General features: G+C 38.8%; 1 protein-coding gene across 6 annotated transcripts in view; it reads left to right on the top strand.

The window, feature by feature from the left end:
* Positions 1–12041, top strand: part of AOPEP (aminopeptidase O (putative)) — a 191473-nt gene that overhangs the window by 159092 nt on the left and 20340 nt on the right. For 4 of the 6 annotated variants that reach the window (XM_062640245.1, XM_062640259.1, XM_062640253.1 and 1 more), the window contains one exon: positions 7484–7600. The exons of the other annotated variants lie outside the window; for them this stretch is intronic. In XM_062640245.1, the coding sequence (XP_062496229.1) occupies positions 7484–7600 (117 nt within the window). The remainder of the gene's footprint in view (positions 1–7483; positions 7601–12041) is intronic. 6 annotated transcript variants of the gene reach the window in all.

Genomic DNA, 12041 nt, shown 5'->3' with positions numbered 1-12041 from the left:
TAAAAGGGAATTATTATGCTCAAGGGTAATTATGGTGAAATGTTCTGTGTGAGAATACTCAGGTTGAGGGAAAGCACTGTATAATGTGACTGGACTTGTAGTGGAAGCCACCTGGTTTTAATTTTGCTGGCTCAGCAGTATGTTAGAGCATAAATGTTTAATCGGTTGTGACATTTCAGTGCATTTATATTAGATTGCAGATGTTGAATTTCTTCATAAGTTTATCTTCTCTCTATTAAGTAAATTATGGGAAAATATTTTGTCCTATAGCTTAAGAAATGGAATTTCAGTTTATGGACTGGTAGCAATGGCTGGCCTTTTAAAATCGTTACTGGTAACGCATAAGAGTATCAGGCACAGAATGTGAAACGCTTTAAAATTTCATTTTTGCTGTCGATTCCCACATTGAAACTCAGCTTAAAATATTGATAAAATTAATACCTTTTACAGTCATCTCACAGTGTTGTGATGTATGTACCCACAGTTTCCCTGTCTGCTTTTGCTTTCACGCTACCCTACAAATATTTTTCAGATAAGAAAAGCAAATGCAAAATTTGATGCATAAGTAGCAAAGGGTTTGGTGCAAGTAATATGATGTGATTTGTACAATGATTTGAACAGTATCAAGATAGAATTTAAACGTAACAGGACAAAACCCCTGTATGAATATGATGAAATTTAAGCATGTTAGGTAGTCCCAAGAGCATTCCCGAATTGGGTTTCTGTGAAATTTAGGGAAATACAAGCACTTGTCATGCAAACATTACTTGACAAATCAGTGTTAATTTAGGACAGGTTTTGAGGAGGGCATCTCAAAGAAGCAGCCACATTTTTTAAAGTGCTTGCCCATTGGCAGCAACTTTTTTAAAAAATGCTGAATATATTGCTCAGAAAACATTTCCCAAGTTTTGTTGCTTTGTGGACACATTAGCGTTGCACATATCAGGTTTAGTTATAATTAAAATCAAAAATATGCAGAAAAACTTTCTGAACTCTCCAGAAACCCACCTGAAACTGTAGCTGGGTCATGCCATTTATTGCTTGCATATCGAGAATTGCACTCTCATTACTGCTATTTCTGTCCTTGCGTTTAAAAAGGAGAGTTAAAACTCAGTGGAAGTCAGGTCATTTGGCTTGCATGCATACTTAAGTTTGTGCAGTTCTTTGGGATTTGTGTCCTTTATCCAGCAATGTTTTCATATGTGTGGCTAGAATAAATCAAACCTCAGTATTTGAGTGGGTAGTGACCTTAGAATGATTTCTGACATAGATTATTTGCTTCCAAAAAACCGAAATCCTTAATTTTTATGTTAGAAAGAGGAAAGTAACTGGGAACTACATGGAAGTGCAGTTGTTGATTAAATAAATTGCTCTGTGTCATTTTCATGTCTTCTAGTATGAAACAAGTGATACCAGACATGTCTCAGGAGCAGCATTTTGAAGTGTAACACAAATCAAATACTGATGAACTGGTTGCAATCATTACTTCTTGAAGTAAGATTTTTTTGATGCGAAGTTCATATGAATTTCTTTTCCTTGATAAAAACACAGTGCAATTCCCTCTCTTCCTTTTTGAAATAGATGTTGAGAAACAAATTGCCAAGCACAGAAAGAACCTTCTGAACAGGGATTGAGGAAAAACTGCACACAGTGGGAAGACATTTTGTCGAAGTGTAGTTCATAAGTAGATGAGCATATGTTACAAATACGTTTATTTTGCTTTTAAATACAGTGAAGGCTAGATATCTTCATAAATGTTTGAAGGGGAGTTGATTTCTCAGCAAGAAGGAAGTCATAAACAAACTGACCAAATAAAGTTAAACATAGCAGACTGCTTCGCTATGGACTTTGGAAATTCTGGCGGCCTCTGGCATAGATGGGTTTTATTTAGTGAACCAGTTCAAAGCTTTTCTTTTTTTTTTTTGTCAGCTTCAGATTAGGTTTTTTTTCTGTGTAGTAATCAAACTGCAGACTGGCTCTTTCAGAGTTAGACTTTCTTCAGCAGTGTATTGCACTGGACATTTTTATTGAATTCATATGTTACTTGATATGAGTACATTTTAGCCCCTGAAGGAGGCAGGGGGAGGCTTGGTGCTTTCATTTAAAAGAAGTCACTGTGCAGATGAATAAGACTGTTTGTTGTAAACAATGACAACGTCTGTGTAAAAATGTTCAATAAATAGTGTTTTCTTGAATTTTCATGCTAACAATTTTCTGGTCAGTTTGAGGAAGAAGTGTTTTGTTTTACAAAGGTTTTTTGTTGTTGTTGTTTGTTCCCTTTCTTTTTTTTTCTTTGTTTAGTTACGGCCTGCAGAAAACATCCCTCAAAGGGCAAACTGTCTATATGGAGAGTTTATAACATGAGATTCATTCAGGGATTTGTTTGATCAGTTCAGGGTATAGGTCTGGTGTAGGTATTCAGGTTTATAGGCCTGACCCTATAAATCCTGTCTCATGGACTAGTAGCAGTTCTTTCTTATCTGCAGTTAATGAGGAAATCTTAACAGGCTGCCCAGGCAAGTGGTTGAGTCACCATCCTTGGAGGTATTTAAAAGATGTGTAGAAGTGGTGTTTCAGAGACATGGTTTAGTGGTGAGCTTGGCAGCGCTTGGTTAACAGTTGGACTTTATGATCTTAAGGGTCTTTTCCAACGTAAACAACTCTATAATTCTAAGATTAAATTCTGTCTGAAGGGAGCCATTCACTATTGAGCTCTGGGGTGGGGTTTTTCCCTTTCTTTTCCTCAGGAGTGGGAAGAAGTTTGGTCTGACTTTGGAAAATCTTGTAAAAATGTAAATGAAAAAACATTTCATGTTTGATGGGGGGGTTGATACTACCTTCTAAAGTAGTACAGGAGAAATATATTGCTCCTTAGAAACTTGAAACTTTTCTTTATAATTTTCAAAGGTCAAATTGCTTTAATTCTGTTTTGGGCCTTGTTTGTGTTGTATTTCAGCCAGCATTTTTTGTTGCACAGTAGTGAATTTTTTTTCCTTTCCCCCCTGTTTTTGCTGAGTGTAAACAGTTCCTTGCTGTGGTTACACAGACAAATATAGCAGAGAACCCTTTTCTGGGAGAAGAGTCTCCGTGAGCATTTCTTAACCATTTTTGGGAAGAATTGATCTATCTGTGCATGCGTGAGAGGGAGGCAGTAGCTGTAAATTGAAGTGACATCATATATGTTACTCCCATTGATCCGCTTTTAGACTAGAGCCAGGATAAAAGGAAATGGCATCAGGGAGGAAGTATGCTCGTTTAGGCAGAGATCCCAATGTGATAATGGAGTAATAATAGAAATCACGCCACTGTCAATCGGTTGCTGCATTAGTCTGAGGCAGATTTCCCCTTGGAGGAGGCTTTCAATGACTTCATTCATGTGCAGGCAGGAGCGAATGGGATACGCAGCATACCAGCTGTACAACTTTTGTGATTTGTGTCCTGGCTTAAGGGTGCGGTGCAAGTGCTGGTGCTGTGGATACTGAAATAGATATATCTGTGTCACGTTTTATGGCTGTGAAAGGTCAGTAGTCAAATGTTTCAGTGGCGTTTTTTTTCTAGTATAAGGGGTGAATCTGGCATTTACTGCATTTGTTAATGTAGGAATTGATAAATATGGTCCTTCGTGTGGGTGGTCTTCTGGGGTGTGGGGTTGATAACTTCTGTAGCTGCCATACCAGATTTTTGAAGAGGCAAGATTTGTTTTCTTTGTGCTTTTTACAGGTTAGGGTTAGGAGTCAGAAAACTCATGGGTTTGTTCCGAGATGATTTGTAGAAACCCTTTCAATCCTACTTATGTCTTGAAAAGGTCTTGTAACAAATTAGTGTACACTGAATCTCAGTACCAGTAAGCTGCTTTGACAGTAGTCTGAGTTATATTTTCGATTTTGATACATTTTCTTTAATTCTTTCATCTTGGCTTTTTCAATTACAGACCTAGTTTTGATGCTTGCAAATCAATTGCACTTTGGTTTAGTGTTAACAGCTTCATCATTCAAACTTTTAAACCACCACATCAGGTAACACAGGGGAAGCAGGGGACAAATGGCTGTTTAGTGGCAGGACAAAGCAAACTCCTAGGAAAGGCTGAAGAGTTGCAAAAGTTTTACGTTCTTAAGAGCAGGATAATGTATACACTGCAGGGATACATAGTTATAGTGGGGATGATGTTTAATTATTTGGGAGGTGACAGAAAACCTCTGGTGTACTTGATGGCAACAGTATTTATTTGTACTGTCAGTACTTGCAACTGGGGAAGGGGAACCCTGGGAAAAGGAGTATGATTTCCCTGGGGCAGGCATAGTTTGGGGCAGGAGCTGTTTAGTTTGCCGTATATATAGGTGCTGTTGCAGCAATCATTGCTGTAATGAAAACTACTTGATACTTGCCACATTTCCTGATTGAAGTGAGCTACTTTAATAATTGCATATATTTGAACATTTTGAGCATGCTCCAGTACAGTTCAGATTATATATATATATATACCCACATGTATCTGTAAAATATTTTATTTTATAAACAGGAACACTGAAATTTTGTGTTTGGGGTATTATGGTTATTTTCCTAAACATTTTCAACATAGAGATTCACATTGACACAGTGAAACTTATTCTGCTGTATTTTACTATAGCTGCATTGTGCGGGTTTTTTATACTGTATGTTAGATGTTCAGTATGCATTCAGAATATGACCTGTTGTAAAGAAAACAGGCTTCACAATATTTGAAAATAAGTTTACTCTTTGTTTTCTGTAGTGTTTATATATTGGTAGCACTTAAAAGCAAGGGTGCCTTTGTATTAAGCATAAGGCAAACAAATGAGAAATTGACAGCGTGCAACCCAGACAATCATCATGGTGTGAAAGATGAGAAGTAGCAGGTGGATGGGACAAGTAAGAATGGCAGTGGTGAAAATAAAAAATAATGGAGCGTGGGTTTTTTGACAGAGAATTTGAGTTCAATTTTGTGGAGCTCATTTATAGCTGCTAAAAAGCTGCTTTGCTGGTAATGTTATTCATATGACTGTGTTCAGGGAAAAGACTGCAACCCCCCTGCAGGAATTCAGTAGCAGTCTCTGTCATGAACCTTCAGCCGAGCTTTATGCCTCTTTGCTTAGGATAGGTTTTTCTCTTAGGCGGCGTCTCTTTTGTTAGTATAGGGTAAGATACGAAAGAGAATGTAGCAAGAGTACAAAATGTAATAGCTGCGCCCACTAGTGCCACTTTGGTTACAGGTCTGTCAGCGTTTCTTTTGCTAGTATCTCCCGTACTCCTTCCACCCCCCACGCCGCTTGCTAGCGCTTACCTTGCATTTTAATTAAGTCCTGAGCTGGAAACTGGTATGTAAAATCTCATCTTGGGCAGCTGGAACGTGGGAAAAAAGCAGAAGGCATGGTCTCAGATGTTTTTTTAATCTGTATTCTCAAATCTAAACTGGTGAGAGTTTAACCTGTAATTCTGAAAACTTTTCACCCATAATGCACACAAGGCAGAGGTAAATTAAGGACATAGCTGTCGCTCAACTGCTGTGCTTTTGTTGGCTTCAGTAAGATTCTGTAATGTTATCTTAAAGAACAGCTTTCTGTGGATGAATATGTGTAGCAATTATACTGGAGATATAAAGTAATAACTTTCAGCTGTTCTGTACCTATGTATTAAAGCAGCTGTTCTATAGTTTCTACAAATCAAGTATTGCTCTGCTCTCTTTGTTGGCAGGGAAAGCTTTCCAAAAGAGAAGTTACCTTTCTGTGCATGCTGTTCTGCAACATTTCAGATTTTATTAGTGCTCAGAATGAATTCAGTCACTCAGCAGAGCCACTTCCCAGAAGCCTTCCCTGTTTTATGTTTTAGTGAGTCTCACCATGTCCAGGCAACTGCTGTTGGACTGCATTTTAGCAGTTGTTCTGAAATTGAAATACTCACTATTTTGAAGTATATGACTATTTTTAACAACTTAGTTTTGTTGGCAGGCTTCAGTATCACTTAGAAAAAGTTCCAGTAAGACCTAGTAAGATGTGAACTTTTCTCAGTCTCCAAGAATACAACTTTAATGATAAAAAATGAAAGGATATCAAAATGCAAGGAAACCAAAGCATTACAATCCTAGAGGTTTCTTTCCCTCTTTATTCTGTTTAGGTACTAATGCTAAGTTATGTCAGACTGAAAGGGAAAAAAAAAGTCATGTTGCTCAATTGTTAATGGCAATATTTTACAGATTTAGACTTATCAAAAGATACTAGATATTTTCGTGGACATGCTGTCAGCGATCAGGATCCTGACTTGTTCAGTACATACCTCACAGCCAGGGCTGTTTGTTGGAAGAGTCATTTTGTTTAGCTGAATTAATTTTGTATCTGAATTCATTTTAATGCATTGATGCAGCAGAGGGGGATGTAGACAGCAAGGCGGGAGCAGAGAATCACCAAATGTGATAAAAGCTAGAATTAGTGTTGAAGTAACAGGATATCTTTTTCCATTAATCTGTCTGGAGAACATTAGAAGTGAGCAGTGCTAGTTTCTTTTTGTATGCAAAAGCTTACATTCACATTCTTCCTCCCTTCCCCCTTCTGTTTTTGGTGCCCTGCAATGGTGAATAGTGGGGAAAGCTTTGGGGCATATAAGAAACTTCTGACTGATCACCCTGAACCCTGAATTTCCAATAGATGTTTCCTGGCAACTGGTGTAGTTTCTGTCTGAGCTCTGTTTGAATTATTTATTTATTCATCCTATAAGCCTATTAAACAGAGCACTTAAGCACTTGCTACATCAGATTTCTTGTGCTTTTTAGGTTACAGTAGGTTCAACTTGAGAATTAGAGGTTCTGAAGTCAGGTGACTACTAAATACGTATGCATGTATAGATAGATATATACTGTGTGTGCCACAGACATAACATTCTAACATGTCTTTACCATACAGTGACGGATGGCTTGTGACTCACTGCACTAAAATATGCCTCAAAATGTGTCGCTACAACACTTATTTTCCATGTCACTTATTTGTGTTGTGTTTCCTTGTTCATTGTGAGAATATCATGTAAGTGCATGTATAACAGATAAAAATGACACACTTAAAAAAATATACATTCATATGCCTGATTGATTCCTGAAACTATGCACTGTAAATTATTCTGGTATTTTATTCTTTCCAAGCCCAAACAACATAGAATTACTTAGCATATGTATTCCATGAAAATCTTACTTAATAAGCTATGATTATGTTTCAATAAGATAAGCATGTTTTAGATCTGATCTAACTGTAGTAATGAAAACCACGTAAAATGAATCTTAATTGAGCCCCAGCACAGGAGTCTTTCAGAACATAGACAAGTAAACCCTGAGGTTTTTCAGAAACAATTCGAAGCTTCTGTATTTCAGGCACATGCCTGAAGTACATAGGTTATCATAATCTTATCCTCTTGGTTTGTTTCCATTTGATTACCCAGTCAGTAGAGATCTTTATTCACATTTTGGCATTTATTTTCCTCTTAGCTTCTCCCTGACCAGCTGGTCTTACTTCTGGAGTCTCTCTTGGAGGTGAAGACGTTGTGTCCTAGAATATTGCAGTGCTTAGAGAAAACATACCATCTCCGGGAGCAAGATGCTGAGGTAATCACTTAAAAAAAAATCTCCCCAGCATACACCATTGCATTGTTGACTAGGAGTAATAGTGTTCCAATAGGATTAAGATCCAGGCTCAATCAGATGGATTGTTTCTGGTTTTTTCTGTGTCTGAGTCTGAAATCAGATGTTCTTAACTCCAGTATTGTTGCATCTTCAGATGCCTTAATTACTCAGTATTTCTGTGTGGTTTATATGGGACCAGGTGTGTTTATATACTGTGGTAGTAAGGAGACAGTGCAGCCTAGATGCCATAATGATTGTACATGTACCTTGGGCAGCATGTTTGCTCAAGTGTTAAATTTCTCACTGTGACATGGTGAGTGTGTGTTAGAGCACATTTCATTTTAGTTGTGTTTATTGACTCCAAATGCAACTGTGTCTGTTATGGTCTAAAATTGTTCTTTCCTGTGGTCAGCTTGTATTGTTCCTGTTGACTGCTCCAAAGTCTCAGGATTTAGAAGTTTGCTTTCCAGAGGGACCACGATATGTTCTGGTTTTGGGCATGAGTTTAAGGGGGAATCGGTTCCTTACAGTTGCTCCTAGTAAGTGCCAAGGGATGTTAACAGTCCCTGAGGAAAACAGTGATTTATATGATACCGTGAATGTGAATTCCCTGTCACAGGCACATATGAGCATCTCTGCTGCAAAGAGCTTAATGTTTTTGAGGGGCAAACCAGTAAAGCCTTATTACAGCACACAGAGCTGACTGTTTCATAGAGTCCCATGAATTTCTCAAGATGGGTGTTGTGACAGACAGCAGAAGTTGTGGCTGAAAGCACCCTTGCAATGAATCTACTTTGAGTACGTAGCATTCAGAAGGGGAGGTAAGAAGATGGAATCAATCATGAAAATAAGGGATGTGTAGATTTATATATAAGCAAGGGTTAGTTAGGAAGTAGCATATGATCAAACTAATGTGCAGCGAGGGAACATAGTAAAGTTAACGTGACATTTAACTCTAGTTTAATTAAAAACTACTGTGAAGGCTGTGGACAGTCAGTGTGCATGACTTACCCTGTTACAACTGAAACTTTATGGTAATAACTAAAATCGAAGGAGAGAGCAAAACTTCTCGTTACTCTCATGGTGAAGTTGCTGGGTGGACACTTACACAAAGTTGGGAATCCAGACATTAACATAAAGGTCAATAGAACAGAGGTCTAGCTTTTTTCTCAGAAAAAAAATAGACAATATTTTGGGTGTTGCCATTTACTGCACCTTTTTACTTTTTTGTTGATAGAGGTTTCCAAATGCCAGATTTGTTCTTAATTGGTACTTGAACCAACATTTCTATTTATAGGTATTAGAATATATTTTAATCACATCTGAATACCAGTGAAATGTCAGGGGTTCTATAATGGGAAGAGAAATTAATAGGGAGATAGATCAAAGCAATAGCTGTGGTGTTACAGCTTCATGCCTGTGAATTGTAAGCACCAGTCCACAAGCTTTGGTGTCTCAGGTATGTCCTTTCTCTCCACTCGCAGGCCTTATTTCTTACTTGTGGTGTCATTTTAAAGTGCATACATGATCTGTCAGAATGTTTTCTTTACAAAACCAAACCAACCAACCAAAAACAAAAACAAAAACAAGCACAAAATTGCGGCCTCAGTGAAAGCAGCATAATCTCCATTTTATTTTACAAAGTGAAAGCAAGGGCTCAGCAGACATTTAAAAGTATAACTAAGGTAACATTACCATTAGCATTTTACCAGATGCCAGACACCTACAGTTCTTTAAAGGGAACATTAGTTCACAAGCCCTCATGTACCTGAGGGAAGGACAAGGGATTTTTCTTGTGACCCAGGAAAAAGAACCACAGTCCAAGCCTACAGCTGAGCTGTTCTTGTGTAGGTTTAATTTATGAAGACATTAATCACAGTGATCCTGTTGTGTTACTGAAGTTCAGATGCTCTCAGTAAACATCAGAAATGGATTGTTAAAAATACAAGCATAAAAATTTGCAGGCGTGCCAATGAAAGAAAATTGTGAATGTCAGAGGTTTTATTCAGCAATTTTTCTAAGTGAGGATGTCAGCTATGTTCTATCCAGCGTGGAAAGTTAGGAAATCGTTTAATTGTTAGGATTTGGGTTTTTTTTATTTTTGACTAGTAGCATTTAAATTCATGTTAATCTTCTGGTTTAGGGATTAGCCAGTAGTATATGCCCAATAGTATGTGAGAGTTGTATATGAAGAAGTACGTTTTTCTGTATTTTAAACAAAATTTGATTTTAAAAAGTGTACATTAGATGTTGTCTGCACACTCAGGGTTTGGAAGACTTTCCCTGTATGTATTGTAGGTAGCTAAAAGGCTTTCTTACAGTATCAGGGGGAATATGAATAATAGTGTGTGTATGTGCTGCTGAGCACTTTTGCAAGCGTAAGAATGTTCCACACTTTGTGGTGAAACGAGGATTGGATAGTCTCACCTTCTGAGATCAGTGTGTGCTAGGAGGAGTAAAAAGGACAGATGCCTGGTAGATTTTACTGATGAAAGCACTACAGAACCACCTTCCTGCCTCTGCCAGTTTTAAAGGACCTGAATGTTCTGTATGAGCACTTGAGTTCTGTAGCATGCTCCCATTGGAGCACCACACTGAAGCATGGAAACTACTGGGGAAAAGGTGCCCAAGGCTGCTTGAGTTTGGTTGATTGTAAAGTTTGTCCTACACAAGTACAGCATGGGTAGTCCTGGTTCATGTTTCATAAAGCTTTTATATCTGTACTTCTGAAGCATCTTTGTTTCAACTTGTAAAATGTCATGCACCTGGCAGTGCCTGCACTAGCCCACGGCAATGTGCAGGTCTGTCTTCAGTCAGGAGGGGTTGCCAGCAGCACTGTTTGGTACTCCTGACCACTGGTTATCACATCCATGTCTAGTCTTACAAACATAAGGGCACATCGTACTTCAGAAAGGAGGTGAAGGTTTACAGCAGGTTAACTGCCTTGTTTTGACTTCTTTGTTGCAGCCAGGAGAGGAGAGAGGCGTGAGCCAGCCTTTGCCTGGAATATAACTCTTGACCTCTCTCTTCAAGGAGTGCTCAAGCTGTGTCCTTTCTGGGATCACCTCAGCAAGTCAACTTAGTTCCTGTCCTCTCCAATGAGGTCTCACCACAGATAGTTAGCTTCTGAGGAAGGTAGGAAGGGAATAGTAGCCTCTCCCTTCTAAGACAAACACTGATGTTGAATGCTTCAGCTAAAAGAAACCTCAGAGGTTAGGTAGCATATTTCTGATTCATAATGCATAATACATCTCTGGCAACAACCTTTTAGCCGAGCGAGCCAGAAGTGAGATACAGATAGCTGAATCACATTTCAAACTTATCTACCCCAGTCTTGGATGCTACAAGAGGCTTATAGGACAACTGCCTAATTGCAGAATTTGTAACTCCCTCTTTTTTTTTTTTTTTCAATCCACTTCTATAACAAATCATAGAATCATAGAACAGTTAGGGTTGGAAAGGACCTTAAGATCATCTAGTTCCAACACCCCAGCCACGGGCAGGAACACCTCACACTAAACCATCTCACCTAAGGCTCTGTCCAGCCCTGCCTTGAACACCACCAGGGATGGAGCATTCACAGCTTCCTTGGGCAACCCATTCCAGTGCCTCACCACCCTTATAGTAAAGAACTTCTTCCTTATATCCAGTCTAAACTTCCCCTGTTTAAGTTTTAACCCGTTACCCCTTGTCCTATCATTACAGTCCCTAATGAAGAGTCCCTCCCCAGCATCCCTATAGGCCCCCTTCAGATACTGGAAGGCTGCTATGAGGTCTCCATGCAGCCTTCTCTTCTCCAGGCTGAACAGCCCCAGGTTTCTCAGCCTGTCTTCATACAGGAGGTGCTCCAGTCCCCTGATCATCCTTGTGGCCCTTCTCTGGACTTGTTCCAACAGTTCCATGTCCTTTTTATGTTGAGGACACCAGAACTGTACAGAATACTCCAAGTGAGGTCTCACGAGAGCAGAGTAGAGGGGCAGGATCACCTCCTTCAACCTGTTGGTCATGCTCCTTAAAATCATGATTTAATTATCCATTTTCTGTTTCTTTGGAACATATGAGAAGGTACAAAGTTACCACTTTGTTTTCCAGAGATGAAATTCACGTATGTGAATTATTTGAAAGGAGCATGTCCAAAATATCTTTAAAAAACATTTTGAGAGCAGTGCAGGTTTCAAAAGTTTAAAGCCATTTTTTTATCACTTCTTGGTGCCTTGAACCCACTGTGGCTGAGACCTTGTCAGACAAGTGCATGTAGGAATGATTGTGTCCTCAGTTTTCTCTTCCTGTTCCCCCCCCTTTTTTTTTTTCTGTGCTGCTTCCTGCTACATAATAAGATAGCTCACAGACAGGCTACATATCCATGATGTACTGCACCCTGTGTCCAAGAGAAGCCTAGCTGGCTGCAGTTTGAAGATGACAA

The sequence above is a fragment of the Pezoporus occidentalis genome, unplaced genomic scaffold, assembly GCF_034315485.1.
Source record: "Pezoporus occidentalis ecotype Australia unplaced genomic scaffold, CSIRO_AGI_Poc_V1 ctg117, whole genome shotgun sequence".
Taxonomy (NCBI): domain Eukaryota; kingdom Metazoa; phylum Chordata; class Aves; order Psittaciformes; family Psittacidae; genus Pezoporus; species Pezoporus occidentalis.
The sequence above is the reverse complement of the archived record's forward strand: the minus strand, read 5'-3'. Positions and strand labels throughout refer to the sequence as shown.